The sequence below is a fragment of the Petromyzon marinus genome, chromosome 3, assembly GCF_048934315.1.
Source record: "Petromyzon marinus isolate PM22_M1 ecotype Great Lakes invasive population chromosome 3, UKy_Petmar_22M1.pri1.0, whole genome shotgun sequence".
Taxonomy (NCBI): domain Eukaryota; kingdom Metazoa; phylum Chordata; class Hyperoartia; order Petromyzontiformes; family Petromyzontidae; genus Petromyzon; species Petromyzon marinus.
Genome location: NC_133669.1, coordinates 17040069 through 17063309, shown reverse-complemented (window position 1 = coordinate 17063309; position 23241 = coordinate 17040069). Strand labels below are relative to the sequence as shown.

Sequence of the window (23241 nt, the reverse complement as noted above, 5' to 3'; positions counted from 1 at the left end):
GATTGAAAAGTACATCTTAATTGCAATGTTACATTGAACTACGGTTAAAAAAGTGCTCAGTGCTGCTGTGCGTAATTGCTCTTGCAAAAGCCGAGTTGTTTTAAATAAAATATAAAAAACAAATACTTCTTTACGTATAAAAAACAATTTTATTACAAAAGCAACACAAACTACGTACATTGTTGCGGTTTAGCGGTCCGCATTGCTAGATGACGCCCAAAAGATCACGTCACCACTCCTTCAGCAGTTTTTTTTCTCGGCATGCAAAGTCTCCCTGCGTATAATTTAGCAATCACGTGTAAATATAACGTACGGAAATCGATATACAGGAATGTATTATTAATGCGTAATATTCTGAATAGGCATCTTATTTGGAGACCAAGCTAGACCCGACATTTACAGAAGTTGTCTGTGAGTTATGAATTAACATTACAAATCACGTTGCCCCAAATATAAATTGAAGGCGGTGTATCTGCAATCCACCAACTCTCAAAGCAAAAGCAATGTAATCGCTATACCACTGATAAAACAGGTCCCTGCAGGGTGGGCTGGTAGGAACATTGGAATTTTGTTTACACCCAACAGCACGAGATTTCACTTCGTTAAAGTATTGAAAGGGGACGGACGGACGGACGCATTAATCTATTGCAGGCTGGTACACTCAGTTTACAACTTCGTTCCTACCAGTATAATAGTTGCTAGTATTGGTTACCATTATTGGCCATACACAATCACCGTCAATGTCGTGATAATTATAGATTGTAGTGAACAATGGATAATATGCACATCTAGCCCTTTTGTAATTCCAATTCTGGATGAGGGCCTCCCTACGCCGTGTGAATCTCAGTGGTCCTTTGACCATATTTTACCACCATGGCTAAGTGAACTCGTAAAATAAAGCATCGTAAAAAAGTAACTATTATGGGATATTATTTTACACAATTTTCTGGGTACAGGCCCGTGAATTGTGCAAGTTTATAAGAGCTTGTGGAAAAACAGACGAGGGGAGGGAATTACAAAGTGGAATCAAAGCAGAAAAACACGTTGCGATCTGCAGTGTTTGTGGTGTAACGCAGCAAGGATGGCACACACGTCTGGTAGACCGAGTCCTCGACATGGGCGGACGAATCAATGAGTGAAGTTGACAGGAACCGTAACCGCGATTGTAGCGAAGGGAGAGTGAACGAGTGAGTGCAGTGAATCAGTGAGTGCTGGATCTTCCATGAACCTGATTTACGTAGAATTCTATAAGTGCAGTGAGGAAGAAACTAGACAAAGTGGAGGTGCTCCACTTTGTCGAATTTGTGCTTTGTGTACAGAAAAAAGACAAGCTTCCTTCCAAGTACTGGCTGGCAATTGCAACCAGATATAAGCAGGGTGGAGCCCGTTCATAATACCTATAGTATGCTCTGGTGGGACAGCACTTCCCCGGGGATGTATTAACACACCGATGTTTCAAGACACATACCACTTAATCTGAAGAAAACGTGTCGAGTGACTGACTGTCTGTGGAGTGATTCTGTGTGGAGTGAATCTGCGAGGAGCGAATCAGAAGTGACCGTGATGACCGACTGCTGAGCTGTGCCTCTGCGGCGTTAACCGAGTGAATATTACAAGAAGTGAAACTGACGTGAATGTCCCGAGTGAATCTCCGCAGATTGCATTCGAACGGCATACGTGACGAGTGATTCTGTACACAGTCAATCCCGTCAATCTGCCCAGAACAAATATTCGTTGGTGCGAGCAGGGCCGGATTAAGGCACGGGGGGGCTTTAGAGGCTGCAGCCCAGGGGCCTCCGCCAGCTGGAGGGCCTCCAGAGATTAAGCGAAAAGTTGTTTCATTTGTGAATGCTGAATTTTATTTGTTGTTAGCCTTGTAAAAAAATCTATTTTATATTTTTTTAACTTTGTTTTCCTTTTGAAAATATTACTGGGGGACCTCACGGTACCTGTAGCCCATGGGGCCCACAAAATCTTAATCAGGCCCTGGGTGCGAGGTGCTGCGGGGACCGGTCGGGGGTAGCGCAGGGGTAGGAGGGAGGACGAGGTGGGGGTTCACAGGAGGAGGAGAATGGCGACGGCGGTGGTAACGATGATTTCCCACCCGCACCACAGCCACGGGTCCAGGCGGCCAACGCGACCCACGCTGCCCGTTGCCGGCAGCCGTGCGGTCTCATACACCCACGTGCCGGTGGTCAACAGGTATTGCCTCACGTCGTAGTCTGCGCTCCGCAGGAGCCGGGAGTACTCCTCGACGCGCTCCTCGCTCCACTCGTACTCGGCCATCACCGACTCCAGGGGCCTCCCCTCGTACTTCTTCGGCGCCGAGACCACGTATCTGTACTTGTCGCTCGCCGTCACCTCACAGCCGAGCAGATCGCGAGCGAGCGCCGGCACGTGGACGGTGCTGCGGCAGCGCGCGAGGCCGACGCGCGGGTAGTGGTGCAGGTACGCCAGGCACATCTCCTGCCGCATTTCAAAGCCTCCCGTGGTGATATCACTCCTCCCCTCCGTGCCGTAGGTGCACTCCACCACCAGCATGTCGCCCGCCATCACCTCTACGCTCTGCGGGAAGTGTATGTATTTGTGAGAGTTGACATCGTAGACGTCGTCTTGACCGAGATGTCCGATTTCCTTGCCATCTCGGAATTGGCGGACGTGGATCTGTCGCCCGGCCACGTGCGCGTGCAGCAGCGCGTCGAACACCCGAACACTCGACACGGGGCCCTTCCGCAGCACCTCCGTGCTGCACAGGCCGTAGGTGACGAAGCCGGACACGTTCGGAGGGATGATGTGGTAGGGGCTCGGGTCCGTTCCCACTTCCAAGATACCCGCGTCGTACCTCCGGAGCTTATCGGTGCAGAAGAGCCGGAAGCCAGAGTTATCCACGACGCCCTTATCCATTTTAGGGTTGTTATAATGGATCTGCAGCAGGACATACTTGGGGTCGTCCTTCATCCCCAGCGAGTAGCCGACGTCCTCGGGGTACACGAACGGCTCGCCACCGATGGCCCAGGCCGCCACGATGCCCTGACAGTGCCCGAAAGCCAGCGGCGCGTTGGCTTGGTAGCACTGGCTCTGCTGGTTGTGCGCCCCCTCGATGTCGCCCGTGCAGCTGTAGAGCATCATGTGCTGCACGTACGACTTACTGACATCCGCCAGCACTGCCTCCACCTTGATGAGATGATGCTTCTCCGGCAGCTCGGGCAACTTGAACATCGTGCACGAGTAAAAGGTGTCTCGATCGGACGGGATTGTGAAGTTGCTGGTGAGAAGCTCGGCGGTCGTGCTTGGCCCCGGTGGCACGACGTTCTCGGGAGAGTCGGGTGGCGGCGGCAGCAGCACAATCGCACTCGTGCCGCGTTTATCGCCGTGGTACGAGATCACCTTGTCAATCCCGAACGCAAACGCCACGTTCACCGTGCCGCGCGTGATGTCCACGTCACGTGCGTCTCCGGTGCGGAGCTGCCGTCCAAACCTGACGACACGGGAGTCGTCGACGACGTCGATAGCGAAGACGTCGACGTCCTGAGAGTCGTCCTTCACGGGGGTCGTGTTGTTCACCGAGTAGCGGTCCGTGCACAAAAAAGGGTCACCGGCACGGTCGGCCCCGCACACCAGCATGTCCGTGTCCTGCATGCCGCCGTGCCTCGACACGCCGAACCCCACGTAGCCGGGGGTCTGCACTTCCAGCTTGAACACGATGTAGGAGCTGTTGGCGTTCCACGACACCGATAACATATCGTGCAGCTTGGCCCACTGCTGGAATTCCTCCAAAGACAGCTCCGTGGCCCCGCTGGGGTCCGTCAGGGCCACCACTACCACCGCCGCTATTTGGACCACGAGGCACAGCCGAGCAAGAGGGCTCATCATGATGCACCTTCACTCCGTCCGGTCCACGGGAATCTGGATACCTCTGGCTCCGGAGAATGGTCAGCAGTTTAATTTTACTGAACGATTGCGGCTATGGTTGCGTGGAAAATCACCGATGGTTAACCACCAAATACCAAAAACCTGACGATGATGAGACCTATTTAACGAGCCTGAATGAAAACGCAGCCTAAGATAAGCGAGTAACGTGACTAGAGACTGCAGTGCACTGCGAAATACAATGCTAAGTCATATGTATTTTCTATTTACTGAGTGCAGTGATTAGCTGACCTGAAATTTGGCGAGTAACACATCGCGCGCGTCCTTTCACTCCAACTTGTATTCACTCCGAGGGTATTTGGCTCAACTTGTTGACGGCTTTAGTCGGCTAGACTAAGCGAATGACCACGCGAAAAGCCACAGACCGAGACTCGCCTCACAAGCCACGGGTTTTCGTCCACCCCACTGAGACTGTATGTAGCTGGAGACAATTAATTGTGCCTGAACTGACGGAACAAGCCCGGCTCCTCGTCCGCTAAATCCCGGGTGCACAGGGCACAGAGCGGCGGGGCTGGCGCTATTCTAAACAGCATTCCCGACAACATCCGCTTACAAAGTGAAACGGGGCCCGGTCAAGTTCGCAAAAAAGGGGGCTTGGTCCAATTACCAAGGGAGCCTCCAGATAAGAGTCAGGCAGCAGCGTACGAGCGGTGCGCACAGAATTGGGGTGCAGCGGAGAGGCGGGCTGCTGGCAGTCACTCAAGGGAGCGGTGGCGCAGTGGTTAGCACGCTGAGCTACGAGACCCGGCGACCCAAGTTCGATTCTCGCTCACGGCCAACACCAGCGACGAATATCCGAACCGGTCCTGGGCCTCGGGGAACAATGTGTAAAACATCATCACGGGGGGAGATAAAGGCGGCCGGGCATAGTGTTGGCCACCCACCCCCTCGTGTGCCGTTCCGGCCTTCAAGGGTCCTACTCGCTAACAGCACTTGCCCCAACAGTCTGTGAAGGCTATACGGGGGTTCTTTGTTATTTTGCTCAAACACGGGGGTGGCATTGTGACGCAGGGTGACGGATCTGACCATTTACAACGCGTCGTTCTGGGTTAAGGCCAAGATATCTCAGCCTTAATCACGCATTCACTCGGAACAAAGCGACACGCAGTTGGTTTGCAATACATTTGAGCGTTTGGGCTCCGCTTGAATTTCCTGCAAAAAAACGAGTTTAGCTTCATAACGCGATGACGTCACGCATAATGCGTTCACTCCGTCGCATAATGACAACACGTCACGCATAATGACAACACGTCACGCATAATGAGGTGACCCTAAGCGTAACGCGATGACGTAATGCACAATTAAATGACGCCACCCATAACACGAAGACCGGACATGCTAAGGAAAACGTCATGTCACGCGTATCGTGACGTTCGCCGGGAATGAGGGTTCAGCGACGTCATTTGATTTGACGCCCGGAAAAACGGATGCAAATTTATACGTTGACGTCACGCAGCACCAAAAAAAGGGGGAGGGGGCACGTCACGTTTTTTTGCGCAGTGACGTCCAAGCGACCGTAATGACGTCCGCAAGGGCAGTGACGTCAAGACGTCGGCAAAGGCGGCTGATGCCGCTCGTTGGGAATGAGCGGCTGGCTTGGTTTAACAGCGCGGGATTAATCACCCCCGGTGAGACGCGTCACTCGCAACTTCATAGCTGCTCTGCTTTAAAATGTCGCAAGCGCGGACGGGAAGAGGCCCGTGTGCCGATTAACATACATTTAAAAATAAAAATTAAAGACCGACCCGTCGAGGCCTAGTCGCCCAACTGGGTGAGGTGCGCCCTTCCCGGTGAAAAAAAATATCCGAGCAGTGGTCAGTGCGTAAGGACCCCGAACTCCGTCGCTCGGGTTCAGAATCAGAATATTTATCCTGGAGCATTCCGACTAGCTACGAAGCTCGTTTTCACAGACGTCCAGGGAGGGTTTTAAACACCGGGCTCTGCTTTGAGTGTCGATTGTTGGTGCGGTCTTTTTTTTCCCTAAGCGACAGACGCCTCGGCGGTTTGGTCATTGACGGTACAGTATAAGTCTCAGACGAGAGTGAATGAACATTGGGCTACCCCAACAGTTGTCAATGATGTGTCGGTGTGGTTGAAGTGAAGGGAGGGTGCCGGTTGTACAGGGAGCAGGGGTTGCTGGTGTGAGGGAGGGTTTTGTTAAGTTCGCGTCGGATGGTTGCATTTTTGTGAGTGATCATTGATCGTTGGTGTACGTGTGAGTTGTTCGGTGAGCTTGTGTGATGTGGGACGGTTTATGTGCCTCTGCCATGAGCTGGGGTTGCTGGTGTGCTTGTCATGAGTAGCAGCGGTTGTTGGTGTGCCTTTTGAGACGGTTAAATATTTCGTTATCATCATCATTGCCCCTCCGAAGTCTCAACACCACTTACTACACTGTGGAGATATCAGATGTTGAATTACGGTTGAGAGACTGGTTCACGCCACATAAATGAAAACATTCCATTTGTGGTTGAGTCAACAGTCGCCACTTATTTAGGTGTGTACGGGATCTTTAAAAAAAATAAGTGGAATTTCCACAATATCAAATTTATAACTGCATTGAAGATAGAAATTTCCCATTGAAAGGCATTGCCACGCCTTCAATTGTACATTAATGTTATTTGGAGTTGGCAGAGTGACATTATATGTGCCTCTATATATAGCATATGCATTTGTAGGGTTGTGAGTGTTTTTTTTACTGTGCATGAATGTTTTTTACTTGGTAGGTTTCGGTATACAGTATATGAATAACAGTTGCTTCGGGGCACTTTATAATTCTATTTTAGTGTACGTTACTGTCTATACTTGTACATTGTCAGTTGCTGTGCTGATGTATGGTTTTATGCTTTTTTTTACTGTGCAAGAGGGTGGTGGCAAGTATGTGTTACTCAATACATAGCTGATGCTGTGCCTAAGAGCATGTGGCCCTGTGAATGTATGACTGGTTTTTCAACGCATCGTGATATATCTTGTTTATGAATATAAGCTGCAGTGTTGAGCATGTCACTCTTAATTGTATAGTGCTCTGCGCATAACCGGAGGAATATATGGTGTTCTTTGTTGCGTATGAACATCGATGTATGTTTTTACAGAACAACTATACATGCTGATGAAACAAAATGCGAGTAGTATAAATGCACACGCAAATCGCGTGTGCATTTCTCACACTGTTAATGCGCATCGTTGAGAGCTTATCGCTCTACATGACCTTGACTAGTGAGCGTAGCCACGTCTGTCATTGGTGTTGTGCAGTGTGCAGCCCATTCAATATCCACACCCTTACAAACGAGTTGGCCAGCCACTGGCCTGTGTTCTACCAACTCAGAGGAAATTAAAACTAATGTTCTTCAGAAAAGGAAATCACGTTAGTAACGACTTGTAATAACGTTCACATCTAGGGCATTCGCTTTTAAATTGTTTGGTTGCAATTTGACTAGAAGTTTGTTGTTGTTTGAATTCTTGTTCTTGAATAGCACAGTTGCTTTATGAAATATATTTTTTAAACATCTTGTTCTTTAGCACCTGTTATGTACATGTTAGGAAAGTAGCCCGATTGCCAATGACCAATACCCTGTATGTACCCGATCTCACTACATCTCGAAATTAGTGGTTTAGCGCTTGGATTGGAAACTGCCAGGGAGTACCAGGTGTTGTAGGCTTGGAGTGTAAGGTCGCCAGTATATGGGAGTACAGGAATGGATTTGGGATATTTATATGTAAGATTTGAGTGTTTTTTCCTACAGGTACTCCAGTGTACATCCATGTGCCAATCAATCAAATGGAATTGAGCAAGCAGGACCCTTTTAAAAAAAGACCTGAGACTATTAAGCTTTCCTGAGTAAAGGTTATTATTTAAAACCGATTACCAATTATTATTAAAGATATACCTACGGAGGTAACATATCTTGCCTAAAATAAGCATAAGATGAATGTAACAGTTGGGGGCCATTACAACATAATATAGAAATAGTAACTACAGTATTAATGATTCTTAACCTTGATCAATCAGCTATTTGTTATGACCAATGGTATTGTAGACCACAAGCCACCACGGTGCAGTTGCGTATACTTAGCTTCATGTCTTAGCAGTGCGTTCTTTATTACAGCGATATGAATGCTATATGTTGGTGTTGTTATATATGTACAATTGGAAGGAAATTAGTCGAAGCATAATGCGTTCCCATGAATTATCATGATTTGGGGTGGTGATTTTCACTTCTAAATATGCCTGTTGTAATAGTGCAGTGGATGGTAGCACAGCCAGTGGTCTAAGGGGTCGTGTATATGTGACATCTAAAAATTGAAAAACATCGAATCTTACACCCGCAAATATATGGATGCATATTGATCTTGACAATCAATGTTAATTAACAGATGCATCATTCTACCACAATTAAAGATGATATAATCATCCCATCATCATTCCTCTGAGATCAATTAAATGAGGAGCACTTTGCGGAACGTCAACTGCATTTTCTGTTGAACACCTAGTCTCTGCCATAAGAATGTGTAATTGTCATAATTGGTTTGTGACCTGCAGAGAAAATAATCGCTGACCCATGCTTGTCTAAGTAGGGAGACACTGTTGATTTTCAATTGGTATTTAAGGTCCACATCTGTTTTTCTGTAGCAAGCATTATGCATTTATAAGGTAACCACTTTACAGATAAACAAAGCCCTGAGGGCTTTATGAATGATACTACTTTGAAGCGTTAGACTTTAACAGATTTTTCAGGTTAAACTTTAATAAAGGAGCGCTATAACAAACACACTGTAATGATTGCTAAGCAAAATGACATCTGGGCGATAAAGGTTAAGATTCCTTTTTTATAACAAAACTTGTGTTGACTTTGCACATTAGTCCCTTAGCGATTTTCAGAGAAGGATTCTGTTTTGAAGACGAAATGCATCAAAAGTATTAACGAATGAGCCTTCCAAACCAATGCTTTTCAGCAGCATTTGTTTAAATACACACCTGAGAATTGGCACTTTCGAGGCAAGGGTTGGTGGATCACGCAGACTTGTGAAGCTCCAAAACTTCAGGGCCTGAGATAATAGTAAAGCAAATAGGTTGTACATGCTGGTGAAAACGCACATTATCATGTACAGCAAGTTCTGTCGGAACTCTGACCTGCATCTATGTTTCTCTGAGGTTAACTATAACTAAAATGATTACCCACGGTGCTTTTGGAGTCATGAATATCGTATCTTTCTCGTGTGTCATGCCAGCTTTCGTAGGTGTGTGCTCACCAACAACTTTACTCCATAGTTTACAAAAATTAGATGGATGTTCCTTGTCTCTGTGTGCATGTGAAAGCAAGCTGTTCTGAGTTCATTCAGAAGCCAAGGATTTAATTCCACATTCAGTGTGCGTAGCCTCTTTATCTTCTTTCAGACTTCAGCCTTGGAGAGAAAAAAAACACCTGACCGAGTTGTAATTTCACCTACTCTTCTCATTGCCTGGGTTGGGTTTGCTTGGTTTCATTCCTGATTTTCCCACTGACTTTTTTTTTTATCTCAGTTGATCTCCTCACTCCGAGCTCTCAAAATAAATTTTGACTTGGGTTTGGGTGGGAAGGGCGGTTGAGGGTTCTCTGTGCCTTGGCGGTTATTTGTCAAACATTTACCTTTGCATTGTGCCCTTGGGAGCATTTAATGCTCTGGTGGTTTTTGTTCACCCGGTACAGCCCGTCAATGGAGAACTGTGTGCCCGGCATCATAGGATTAAGCCCTCCTTGTTTGTGGAATGTGGCTTGCGTGTATGGATGCTTTGTGTCTGGTCACATGAGTGCCATGCTCACCATGCTCGCTGTGGTGGAAACCTCGTTTCGTTGCCATTGACCTGTGTCACACGGTATGTCAAAAGTGAAGTCGTTTTGTATTTTTGTTGTCATCGGTTGTTTTTTTTTTCCCACCAAACCAGTTGTTTTTGGGTTAAACGTTTTGATAGACGTTGTTGTCCATCAGTACAGAATTGTTCTTGGTGGCCACGAATACAAACGGGCGCATTTGTGCTCATTAAGAGGTTTTATTTTGGCAGTCGCGAGGTTTTTTCGGATTATTTGCCTTCCACTTGTGGGATGCAATTGTTTCCATGAAGAAAAGCAACGTGTACCTGTTTAGATATTGGGCACATCACGTCGAATCGATTGATCGATTTAAAGTAGATTATTCGACTCGCATAGATTGAATCATATGTGTGGGAATGTATTAATGCGGTGTTGGTAAAATATTTGCTAATTATTTGCTTTTGTTATATTGAGGCTAATGATTAGAACAAAGATGTACAAACGAGACATTTTCAAGTAAAAACGTAAAAAATGTATATCCTTTCTGGATTGATTCGAGGCTCAAAATTGTGACAATTCATTAGATCGCCCGGGAGGTTTTTTTCGTATATCCCTACATACAGTACAATACAGTTTGGGTATATTTAGCCTAAAATATGAATGCATCTCAAGACGCTGTTCATATGGTTGCATATAAAGGCTGTGTTTACACCGATAGCATTAAACATGATGAGCCCTTGATAGTGCTCCCCACTTGGTACAGCTATTCTGCTGTGACTATTCCACCTGAAGACGGAAGCTTGTGTTGCCTCTGAAACGTCGTGATTTAATTTAGTTATTTTATTTTACCTACGTGACTTTACCGAAAAAAACAAAGAATATGAATCCTTGCAGTCACGAAAGCTTCACATCTAGAAGTGTTCATATTGATGGTTGATAGTGTTCATATCGATGGTTCAGCAGTTCCACTGCTGGATTATATTTTTTCCGCCTGAGGACGACCGCTTGTGTTGCGATCGAAACGTCATGATTTATTTTATTTTCTACCTACGTGACTTTACCGAAAGCTTCAAATCAAGATTGATGGTTATGATTTTAGTTATATTAGCGGGGATACAAATACGTTCATAGCAGTGATAATCACGAATAATAACACAGTACTGAAGCTGATAGATAAGCCAATAATGCCATTTTGATTTTAAAATGTTAGTTCACTCGAATTATTTTCATCTAGTCTGTGTACAGCGAGAACGTTTGTGTCGTAAACAACAGCCTCTGCCTTCTCTATCTCTAACCCTCCTCTTCCTCCCCCTCTCTCCCCGCGCCACCCATGTGCCCCCATCAGGTGTGGCGCATGGCGAGGAACGCCCTGGAGGGCTTCCACGAGGTCAACCTCTCCTCGCCCACCACCCCGGAGGAGGCGGTGGACGAGGCGGAGGGGGGTGGCCCGCGCCGGGCGGCACAGCTGACCCGGCGTAACGCCGCCGGCATCGCCGTCTACGTGCCGACCATCGCACACGTCCGCCGTGCGCCCCCGCGCACCTCGTCAGGCCCTGGCTCTGGCCCGGCCAACACCACCGCTACCGCCGCTAACACCTACGTCGTCTCGTCTGCGTCGCCCCGTCCCGCGAGCCTCGCCACCATCACCGCTGCTGCTGTGCCGGGCACGTGGCACACGGGCGCAGGGCTCAGTCCAAAGCCGGCGTACAGAGCCCTCAAGTCGACCCCAAACGGGGTCGCTCGGCCCGCGAGGTGAGGGGGAGACTGATGGACATGATTTGTGTAGCTATGCAAATGCAGATCAATGCAATCTGGATTGCACAGATAAGAGGAGACTGACGAAGAGGACAGTGCAAACTAACTTATGTTGTCTTTATTTGCCCGGCAAGCTTTTAGTACTGGGGTTCTGGGTTAGGTATGAACTGGAGGTGAAACAGAATGCTTGTTACACTGTGCACTGTTTATTTGTAATGTATTAGCACCGTATTCTTTGAGCCAAGAGCTTCGGGGAAGCCACTCTTCGCGCAGTCCCTCTGCGTGCACAAGCAGGATACGCGCCCGAGAGGGGGTCCCCAAACTCAAACTTGTGAGACCCGCGGTCCAAGGATTGAGCCAATCACGGCTTAATTTCTGCAGTCTACGCAGGACCTCAGTCTTGAGGAAGTTTTGGTCACCGTGAGCACTAATAAGCATGCGTTGCCTCCCTGTGACGGCGGTGTGAAAGTCACAGTCGGTGTCCTGTGTCCAGATACAGGTGGAGCAGCTTCTGGAGTAAGTCGGAGAGCACATGTGCCGTCGTTGCCTCGGCGAGATGTCGAGTTTTGCCAACGTTTGGATGGCTCGGGGATGTGCTTTTGAGCGGGGTGTCGTGACAAGTGTGTGATCCAACACTTTTGAGGCAAGGGTTGATGGATTGCATTTAGATTGGTGAAATTCCAACGCGAGGATTTCCTTTCTAATCATGTGCAAAGCTTTTCCACTGTCAATGATTGTGGCACATTGATCATCATCTATTCTTATGTTCATTTATCTATCATGATAACGATGATATATATTTTTACTATCATCATCCATCATTGCATCAAAATAATGTTAATTTGTTGTTTTTTAAACAACATCAGCATCAACGGTAGTGTCGTGTTTTTCGTGCCACGAGGTATCCCAAAGCTTTGTGTTGTTTGTTTTGTGATCGAAGAAGGCAAGATCCGCAAGCGAAGCAAACAAATTATCACACAGACGAATGGCCTACGGAGCAAAGCTCCTTTGGCACTCGAAGGAAATCGTTACTGAATCGCTAACGACGACTGTGTTCCTACCCGATGGTACTGGTGTTCATGAAAAAGTGCGTTGTCCAAGGATATTGCCGAGCTGAGGAGGCATCTGCCGCTAATTAATCAGTCGAAGCACACGGGGGATAGCAGCACACAACAACCCGCCAGCTCTCTCCCGTTCTCTCACTCTCAGTGGACCACCTTGGCTGATGAATGCTTCTTGTGTGAAGCAGTGCCTGCGTTGATTTATTTCTCCAGCCGCAGCGCTCACGCTTCTTCACCATCTGCTTTGCAATCGCTCCCATCAGCATCCGGTGCCGTATTTCTTGGAACTGGAGCTGGAGGAGTTGAGCGGGGAGAGGCGAGTGTTGGCCACGAAGGAGGGGAGCGCTGTCCTTCGGGAGCGCATACATGCGTAGTGTGCGTGAACTTTTAATCTGTAACACGTGAGAGCACGGGAGACCTGGGTCATGAACAGACCTGGGTCATGAACAGACATGGCTGGAACTCTCTCAGTGCAGAAAAAAAACAAAAAATGCAGCTTTCAATATCTCAAAAAAATTGAAACCTCCCCCAGCCCAATGTGTCTTGGCATGATACATGTAAAAATAATATGCAGTATAAATAATTGGCAATAAGAAGTGCAGTGGTTCACCATCATGGCGATTCAGGGTCTCGATTCTGTCTAGGAATCGATTATTTTTTCATTGGGATGAATGTAGCAGCAACTTGTGACTGCAGACATTCATAACAGAAAAGATTTCAAAATATAAATTCTTACACATCCCATTCAATGGTCATGTTTCATGAACATCCAATGGCTTAGGGGGAGGCCTTCATTCAGCACTGGATTGAACAAGGTAGATGATGATGTAGTAGTAGAGAGTTGTCGCACGTCTATTAAGAAGTGAATCGTCGCTTTTGGCATAGGAAGTGAATTGTCACATGGGCAGTAGAGAGTGACTAGTCACAAGGCTCGTTATCGTGAATGGTTGCTGCCGTCGCCACTTTCCCTGGCCGTGTGCCTGCACTGGCTGCGCACGTTGCGGTGGCTCGCGTGGTTGCGGTGGCTCGCGTGGTTGCGGTGGCTCGCGTGGTTGCGGTGGCGCGCGTGGTTGCGGTGGCTCGCGTGGTTGCGGTGGCTCGCGTGGTTGCGGTGGCGCGCGTGGTTGCGGTGGCGCGCGTGGTTGCGGTGGCTCGCGTGGTTGCGGTGGCTCGAGTGGTTGCGGTGGCGCGCGTGGTTGCGGTGGCTCGAGTGGTTGCGGTGGCTCGCGTGGTTGCGGTGGCTCGCGTGGTTGCGGTGGCTCGCGTGGTTGCGGTACCGTTTCTTGAAGCTCGTGCGTTATGCTCAGCTGCATGGGTCAGCCGTGGAGAAAAGCATCTCAAGAGATCTGCACCCCCCACCTCCGAGTTTAATGAAAACACAGAGAGAGCGAGCATTCCAGATGTCGAGAATGTGTTTTAAATAACAATAACACATTTTTTTAAAAGAAAAATATATAAAACAATAAAAGCCAAATAGGGCGATTGACCATAGAACGTTCACGTTTTTGTGTTTTTTTGCAATTGATTTTTGTGCTGTTGACTTTTACAAATTGTATTTGTACGTCAGTGCCAAGTCACATAAAACATTTGAAAGGTTTTTCTTTCGTTTGACCTTTACTGCTTCACGTGACGAAGAGGAAATTATACAAAAGGTATTTTTATGCAAGTGGCCACACGTTGCGAAAAAGGCCTTTAGCTCAATGGGATATTACCTAGTTCTAAATTAAGATCATTGATTTGCATAACCTGTGAGATAGAGAGGAATGTGGACAGAGCAAACAGAGCCAAATACACAGTGGAGAGCGAGAGAGATTATGTGGAAATGAGAGGCAGAGAAACGGCACCAGCAGGACAGTGAGATCGCCAGAAACAGTGGGGAAAAGTGAGCAAGGCAGAGTGACAGAATCAGAGACAGTGACAGAGCAAGAGAGAGGGCGATATGGAGAGGGGGGAGGGTTGGAGAAAGGCGCAGAGACGCGGAGAGGAGGGATATGGTGGGCAACACGAGACACTTGGCCCCGTTGTCTGGACCCGAAGAGAGAGGAAGTGTCGACGCCGTTATTGCCGTGTGCTGACGGCCTCGGCCCTTGCTTTGCACGTGGCAGCCTCCTCCTCCGCCCCCTCCTTCCTGTGAGGATGCGGGGCTGCGTGTCGTGTTTCTGCCCTGGTAGGGAAGTGGGGGGTGCAGGGGGAGAGCGGTAGAGTTGGGGGGGACCGACCAGCTGTGTTTTCTTCCGCGCCGAGATTCGTGGCACCCGCAACGTTTTCTTGGCTCGCTTAGTTTCCGAATCTTAAAGTTTGCCCAGCCTAGGAGGCAGAGTCGTTTATCGCCATCCCATTTCATTTCTCTACACCGACGTTTTGCCGGGGCGGCGGGTAGCATAATTTTGTCGTCTCGGCCTGGAGTGCCGACCAGCCAGAGAGGCGATCCGGGCCCCCGCGAGGTCGTGGTGAGTGGAGAATTGGGAGCAGCGTCGGTGAGTGGGACAGATCGCACGGCTGTGCCCGGTGCAGCGTTTCCATCGAACCGTGACGTAGCGATCGCTCGCTTGCTCATGGACGACCCCGATATCAGGTACGGTGGACGCACGACTGCCTTTGGCGGTGAAGCCGTGTGCAGTGCATCCAAGCAGCCAACAAATTATTATTATTATTGGTGTTGTAATATTACCAAGTTGTTATTAATAGGAGATAATAAGCCAAAGTTTTGGACAATGTGCCTTTCTCTGAACAGAGGGGGCACAGATTAACAGGCATGTCGATTGGCTGACGTATAGTTGGAAATTGTCAATGAGTCAGGCATTGGCTCCGAGTCGGTCGAACGTTCTCAGTAATGTTTGTCACTTCTCTGAATAAAGAAGGGCCATTTTCCGAAAGCTACATTTTGCATATCTCTTTCTATTTTAATTTTCAGTTTCATTGATTAACGTGGTATGTTATTAAGTTGTGCCTGCTCGCCACTGAGCCAGAGTGATTTGGTTGGTTTGAGGGATAGGCTTAGCCCGTTGTTGTCTTAAATAAGGAAGTTATCAATAAGATGTGACCAACGCTCAAGACACTGTACACGCAGTGTTTTTAAAGGTGTAATGATGCATTGATTATAATCTGTTCTTAAGCTCGCGATACTAGCGTCGAATCACGTTTTAAAAATATCAAATATGGTGATTGAAATGCGCACATCTAACACCTGAATGCACGAGAGGCCGCTCTACACTCACCACAACAATGTTTTAGAGAGAGAATTGATGATTAGATCAAATCGTAACCTTGAATTGTGACGATTCAACGAATCGCCGGGGTGGTTGTGGAATCAGAATCAGAATCAGAAAGGGTTTTATTCGCCATGTAAGTTCACACCGACACGGAATTTACTTTGGCAGGATGGTGCATACATTCAACATATAGGAATCTAAAATCTTAAATAAGTTTTAAACAAGTCTTACTATAATAAGGGTTAAAAGTCTAACACTAAGGGGCTGAAGTATATAAAATTAAATAAATATCGAATATAAAATAGCTTTAAGATATAATTTAAAAATACAAATAGGGAAACATAGTTAATATCAGCAACGTGTCGTTATGTAGATCAAATGTTAAAAACAGTGTTAGCCCTTGGCCTTGTTTAACAGGCCAGCAGCAGATGGGAAGAAACTGTTTTTATGGCGTGAGGTTTTGGTCCTGATGGACCGAAGCCTTCTGCCGGAGGGGAGTAGTGTAGGCGGGAACGTCACCCTGCAGGATGGGGAAATAAGACACCAGTTTGATGAAGGGAGAAGTCACTTCGTGAGAGGGAGAGGAAGTCGGTCATAGGCAGAGAAAGAAGAAGGTTTTGGGACTTTACTTGAACGCGACTCGGTACAAGGAAAGAATGTGCTCTGCTCAAAAAAACAAGCGTGCAGTATTATTAATCCCAGACGTCCCTCGGACATTTCTGGATGTGAACAACAATGCATTCCGTCCGTCTGGCCCGGGACAGTGTGAGAAAGATGCTGGAAAATTATGAGCATCTTCCACGAACTAATACTATGATGTTATATAAACATTTTTTATAAAAACAGACTGTTAGGAAGCAATGCTTTTTCCTGGTTCAGAAGTTCTACTGCTGGATTATTTTTTCCGCCTGAAGACGATCGCTTGTGTTGTGATCAAAACGTCGTGATATATTTTTCTTTTTTTTCTACCTACGTGACTTTACCGAAAGAACCAAAGAGTATAGAAGCAATGGTTGTTTTCATAAAAAGCACTGTTTTATAAATCCTGTCATAATACTTGAAATAATTGTATGTAAATATTTTGAGCTTCTTTTGCACCGTACGTATCCAACTGTGCTTATTGGAAGTGCAGGGGAAGGACAACAAACTAAACACAAAAACAATTTCTAAAGAAATGAGTTTTCAATCTAGATTTAAAAGTGCATAGTTCCAGTGCCTTGCTAATATCGGAAGGAAGAGCGTTCCAGGCGGCCACAGAAACGCATCTGAAAGCACGCGATGCAATGACCATCTTTGTTCGATGGCTAGCCAAAAGCTGCTGCTGTGAGGATGACCGGAGTTTGCGTGATGGTTTATGCTCCTTCACAAGATCAGCAAGGTATTGGTGCTTCAATTGTAGCAAGCGCTCTTTGTGTGTAATGAGTGTGACTATATAATGAATTCGTTCTGCAATCGGAAGCCAATGCACTTCGGCAAACATTGGACGGACATGGTCAGATCTTGCAGTACGTTTCTATGTTGAACATTTCGCACCGTATGTAACCAACCGTGTTAATTGGAGGTGCGGGGACGACACGTATCACGACACGTGCCAAAGAATGTTGTATATGCTGCAGCTTGGTAATTTTAGAAAACCATTCCAGTAAAACGTTCAGATAGTGCAGTACTATTTTGTAAACAATATTACAAAACAGCACCATTTTCTGGAATAGTTTTTTATAAAATAGTACCGTACAAAAAACACAACAATCTTAAGTAGGAAACGAAGCCAAGGAATGGAATGCACTCGAGAGGCGTCCCTTGATGAGATGGAGCAATGGAATCGGCGTGCAGGTGCTTGACCATACATAGTTACATCACAGGATCGTGAGAGGTGGTGGCGGCTTGGGGGGGGAGCTTCATCCAGCAGTGGATTGACCACGGCTGATGATGACTGTGATGAACGAAAACAAATTTTCGCTCTCCTGTCAATGCAACTGAAATCTGGAAGCAATTTTGAAGACGTCAAAACAGTGGTTTCCCTGGACCCGCTCGTGAAATGTAACCCAGATGCGCTGGGCTTTAAACATGTATGTTGAGCTTCTTTCACACCGTACATAGCCAACCGTGCTAATCGGAGGTGCGGGGGAAGAGACCACAAACTAAACACGAAAAGCAGTTCTAAAGCAATTAGTTTTCAATCTAGATTTAGAAGTGCATAGCTCCAGTGGATTCCTAATATCGGAAGGAAGAGCGTTCCAGACGGCTGCAGAAGCGCATCTGAAAGCGCGCGATACAGTGACCATCTGTTCGATGGTTAGCCAGAAGCCGCTGCTCTGAGGATATTGCGTGATGGTTTATGCTCCTTAAGCCGAGAGCATAGGAGGTGGGAGCCCCCGGGACTTTGGATGGACCAGCAGCGGTGGCATGCGAGTATTTTCCTATGTTGCTCGTGGCCGTGAAGCCTGGGCGAGGAGACTCGCGGGTCGAAAGCCTTGGTTTCTGTGGCTCCCTCCATCTCCAATGTTGAGTGATCTTCCATGACTGGCTTCCACGTATGTGAAGTAGAATTAAATTAGATTTTACACGACCGATTGGACAATAGTGCCCCTGCGAAATTAGATTATTGTGATTCTCTTATCAAAATGGTTGTTGATTGTAACCTGCCCCACGGAGGACGATGATTTTATTTTGTTAATGGGTTAGGTTTACAGTGGCTGCACTCGGGCAGTATTTTCTAAATCTGTTCATGATGAGAAAACCTCACCACAATAGAAAGATTAGCGGAAGCTGGAAATAAAATTGGCTTAACGCATGAAGATGTGCAATGCATGCACAGATGCCTTGTGCAGACCCCCAGCTCCAAGCGACTGCATGTTTGGCCATTTTGTCGTTATAGACCAAAGTGGGGTACCTCACAGGCTAACACTGGGCCCATAGACTACCTTAGAGATTCCAGGGGTATAATTGCTCTAGTAGATATCGGCTCCCTTTGACCAACATTCAACTCACAGTTAACATTAAACCCATAGGCAAACACTGGGATTATAGGCTTATTTAATCTCCAAATGCTAATGCTGGGTCCATATATTAGGATATATAATGCACAGACTGTGCACACAACCGCATACAATGGACCACATTGTACAACGTTTCCACTTCAATCATGTTCTCGCAGCATTCTATTTACACCAAGCCACTTGCAAAGCTGTTGATAATGAGCCATGATTCCTCCACTGCTGAATCTAGGGATTCTCAAGCCTCTGCCATAGCCACGCGTGGAAAACTATCTTGGGCTTGTGAAGAAAACATTTATGTAGCTCCTGAACAGGAGCTGATTTCATTGATCCACCTCCAAGGTAGACGTCCTCTCGGTATTATTATTCTGTTAAGTATTCCACGCGTGGCTATTTTAATATTGACGATCACCTCTCGCTATACGAGAGAATAACAAGAAGGTCTATCGATTAACACTGGGCTCTGAGACTACCATAGAGATCATAGATTAACATGGGACCTAGTGACTTGCACAAGACCCATAGATTTACGTTGGCCCCAAAAACGTACGTATCATTCGTCGACTTTCATAGAGCACATTGACTTGCATGTAGGGCCCACAGATTCGCATATGGCCCATAGTCTCGTATAGAGAGCATAAACTATAACAGATGTCACATAGTTTCACATGAGTCCAATAAGGGGATCTCTGTGTTAGTCGGCGATGTTTTTTTATTTGCGTGAGTGAGACGTTTAAAACAAACACACGGAGCATGTGTGTGTGTGTCTCTGTCGTTTCGCGTTGCGGGCACTTTTACCAGCAGCCGTGCGTCAGCTGTTGTCAGCGGCCACTGTCAGCTGCGTTCTCCTCCGCGAGGCACGCGATCTCGCACTTGTGCTGAGCGTGCGTATTTCATTGTTGCGATGTCGCAGCAGAATGTTTTTTTCCCCGTTTTCCAATTTTTACTGAAAGTAATTTTGTCACGCTTTAAGAGCGCTCGGTCGGCAATTGCTTAGCAATGTCGGCAGCACAAGTAAGCGTTTGCGCCAATGTAATGAGGCCTCTTGTGATGAAAGTATTGGTTATAATCCACACATAATGTGATTCAACCGTGAAGTAGTAACATGTACTGAAATAAATGTGCATGTGATGGTTTTGAACGATCCCAGTAATTCTGTTGATTATTGTTGGTGATTGTTATAATGATGACGATAATGATAAGGGCCAGTGTAGTTTTGCACGGTTATGCATTTTACATGTCAATTCTGATTATATCGATATTAGAACGCCACTCAAGCTGTGCACTTTTAAATCTAGATTAAAAACCCATTTCTTAATAACTGTTTTGTGTGTTTCATTTGTGGTCCTTCCCTCGCACCTCCGATTTAGCATGGCTCATTATGTACTGTGTGAAAGAAGTTCAACATACATATCGATGATGATCATTGTGTAATAATATTACGCTGCTGATGATGATTGCAGTGACAATGATGATCACGACGATGATGCGTATTCCGGTGCAGTGATATACAGTCAAGTCATTATACTTATCACCAAGTGGATGAGCATTCTACTAACATCCGACATCCGCGTGCGCGTCCTCCCCTCCCCCAACAGCGCCCCGGCCTCCACCGGCGCAGCTCAGGGCCTCATGAGGGCACGCGTCCCCGGGCAGCGCGGAGCGGCCGACGGGGCGAGGGGACCGGCGCGAAGCCCCCCGCTGCGGCGCTGTGCCGGCGGTGGTGACCGGGCATCGGGGTCGCCCTCCCCCCACCGCTCGTCCCCCAACCGCTCGTCCCCAGACTCGGCCGACGACAGCGACGACTGCAAGCCCGTGCGGCCGTGCAACCCTGTGAGGGTGAATGACGGCGACGATGATGACGACGATGAGGATGACGGGGACGACGAGGGGGGCGATGACGATGAGAGGGGCGGGGTCGGCGACGGCCATGGTGGCGGTGGCGATCGCCCGGCGGCGGGGGCAAGGGCTGCACCGGCTCCGGGCAGGGCGGGCGGGAACGAGGATGCTGGCGAGAGCTTCACGTCGGGAATCTCACGACTGCGGAGCCCGTCCGTCATGGAGGTGAAGGAGAAGGGCTACGAGAGGCTCAAGGAGGAGCTCGCGAAGGCACAGGAGGTGGGGGAAGCGCACACACCGCTCGCAAATCAAAATCTTTATTAATCCTGGAGAAATCCGATGAGCTATGAAGCTCTTTTGCACAGATGTCCAATCGGACAAACGCCGAGATGCTCTGTGGGAGGTTTTGGGGCAATGGTTGCCGCACGACCAGGTTCCTCTGAATGCACCAGCTCAAGTTGGATCTCGGAGGCTAAGCTGGAGCTGGAACTGGTTAGTGCTCGGATAGAAGATCGCCGGGGCATAATAGGCGTTGTGTCTGTCCCCCTTTGCTTCTCCGTCTCGCTCCGGCTTTGTGTCCCCCCCCCCATGTCGCTCGCTCTCACCCTCCCGCTGAGCAGGACCTGAAGCTGAAGGACGAGGAGTGCGAGCGCCTGTCCAAGGTGCGCGATCAGCTGGGCCAGGAGCTGGAGGAGCTCACAGCCAGCCTCTTTGAGGTGCGATTGCAGAGACTGCATGCATGCCTGCACCAACGCACGCGACCGTGATTAATTAGTGACGTCTAAGGGAGGGGGGGGGGAGGAAGCCTTCATCCAGCAGTGGATAGAGCACTGCTGTTGGTGATGATGTGGAATATTCACGAGTTACATGCCAGCTCAGGTCTGCCAACAATGATGAGGGCCCTCCCCAGTGCTCATTTCAGTGTGATGCCACTAGACATTGGCACAAATCCTCTGGGTCACATTCACATCTCAATGAAAACAGGTGAAACACAGCGCCTTGGCGTTTTGCATCACTGTTGGTCACGGAGGCACCGGGCACTTCTTCACCAAAAGATGGAGTGAAGGAGCATTCGCCAGCAATGCGTGAATTGGGCACTGTTTGTTATCCACTTAATGCAGGTGGTCAGCAAATACAAAACCTAAATAGCGGCTCAAAGTCCTTGCGACGCTCCATTGCTCATCACTCGTGCCCGCCCGCATGTGTCAAATCCAGCTCGGCTCACTGTGTTGACTCGAGGTTGCTTAGTAGCCCGTACTAGTGGATATACGTTGCGTTGTATTAATATGACGTGCGGGAGAGATATAGGAGTACCCGGAAAATACTTACACAGAACACTCACAGTTCCACATAGATGGATTCAATAAAATTGCTGCATGGCTAACTCCTGGCCTCCTCGGAACCGAACCTACAGCAGATTGTCCTGGCTGGACAGGTTGTCCTGGCTGAGTGACCTTTCTCCGTGGCTGCCCCCGACAGATATCTGGAACGTTTTCCCACTGCACATATGAAGCATTCAAACTCCCTCTGCCTTCATGAGTTGGCTGAAGGCACCGCACTTGTTCATGCTGCCACAAGCTGAACCACATGTTTGGGCCAACACACGCTGAACAACTTTGTTCAGGCCAACACGCTGAACCACTTGTTCAGGCTGGCATATGGTGAACCACGGGCCTGTGCTCCGCAACTCCGATTTCACTATCACACAGTTAATTGTCTGTTGTGTAAATATTGTACAACTTACAAATAGTTTTTACACCTTACAAATAGTTTTTACTTATTTTAATTATTATTAACTGGAGGTGCAGGGGAAGCACATCAAACTAAATGCAAAAAGTATAAACCAGGTTCAAGCACGCTTCTAAGCTTCCAAGACGTGATGATACCAACGCATCCAGGGTGATGTGTTAGTAGGCAATGCACGGTGATTGGCCATCACTCTCTGAACATCTCTGAGACATAGAAGAGCACCATCTCTACTACCTTGTGACAAAGGTGGCGGGGAGGTGAAGCACAACAACTGATACCAGTTGGGAGAAGCGAGCGTGAGGCCAGCCTGTGTTGGCGACTGCACCTAGATTTCTTTTCACACATTGTATGCAAGTGTGGGGCGCGTCCGGTATGTGTACACGCAGCGGGCCCCAAACATTATTTTACCGAGACCGATGTTAAAGTACGAAGTGACACTTTGTCTTGGTAAATTCGCGCTCGGGCCTCCACCCATGTCTGGGGCCGACCGGAAGTGTGGGGGGCGCGACCTTATAACAGAACGCCAAGGGTCACCAGGTCGGCCAGCCCCACACGATGATGATGTCGATGGTGGCAGCTGTTGTTTTGACGCCCGTCGTTTTGGCCCATGTGTGCAGGAAGCACACAAGATGGTGCGGGAAGCAAACGTGAAGCAGGCAACAGCGGAGAAGCAGCTGAACGAGGCGCAGGGCAAAGTACGTCGTGGGGTGGGGGGTGGGGGAAAAGTGGGTGGGAGGGGTGGTGGCATATGAACCAGAGAAGTGGGGACTCATAATGTTTGTAATCATTATGATAACGATATTGATTACATTATCGTCGTCATCATCATCTGTAATGACGGTAATCTTTGTAATCATGATTGTCGTTCTGAATCATTTTCATTATCTTCCTCACAAACATTGTAATATTGTAA

The 23241-nt window shown here is 47.8% G+C and overlaps 2 protein-coding genes across 6 annotated transcripts in view; one reads left to right on the top strand and one right to left on the bottom strand.

Annotated features, from left to right (window-relative positions):
* Positions 1 to 126: 126 nt before the first annotated feature.
* LOC116955739 (DBH-like monooxygenase protein 1 homolog) lies at positions 127 to 5112 on the bottom strand. Its single transcript, XM_032977014.2, has one exon. The coding sequence runs from the start codon at positions 3871 to 3873 to the stop codon at positions 2056 to 2058; it is 1818 nt and encodes a 605-aa protein (XP_032832905.2). The 5' UTR covers positions 3874 to 5112; the 3' UTR covers positions 127 to 2055.
* A 317-nt stretch (positions 5113 to 5429) lies between these two features.
* The window catches only part of RAB3IL1 (RAB3A interacting protein like 1), a 29017-nt gene continuing 11205 nt past the window's right edge, over positions 5430 to 23241 (top strand). For 2 of the 5 annotated variants that reach the window (XM_032976930.2, XM_032976923.2), the window contains exons 1-5: positions 5430 to 5558; positions 11062 to 11468; positions 20339 to 20858; positions 21200 to 21295; positions 22946 to 23023. In XM_032976930.2, the coding sequence (XP_032832821.2) occupies positions 11071 to 11468; positions 20339 to 20858; positions 21200 to 21295; positions 22946 to 23023 (1092 nt within the window). In that variant the 5' untranslated portion in view covers positions 5430 to 5558; positions 11062 to 11070. Of the gene's footprint in view, positions 5559 to 11061; positions 11469 to 14729; positions 15108 to 20338; positions 20859 to 21199; positions 21296 to 22945; positions 23024 to 23241 lie in introns of those variants that run through there. The other 3 variants (XM_032976949.2, XM_032976957.2, XM_032976941.2) reach the window with 3 other exon arrangements.

Excerpts from the sequence above, each read along its gene's own strand:
- LOC116955739 (XM_032977014.2), bottom strand. The coding sequence starts at position 3,873 with ATGATGAGCCCTCTTGCTCGGCTGTGCCTCGTGGTCCAAATAGCGGCG.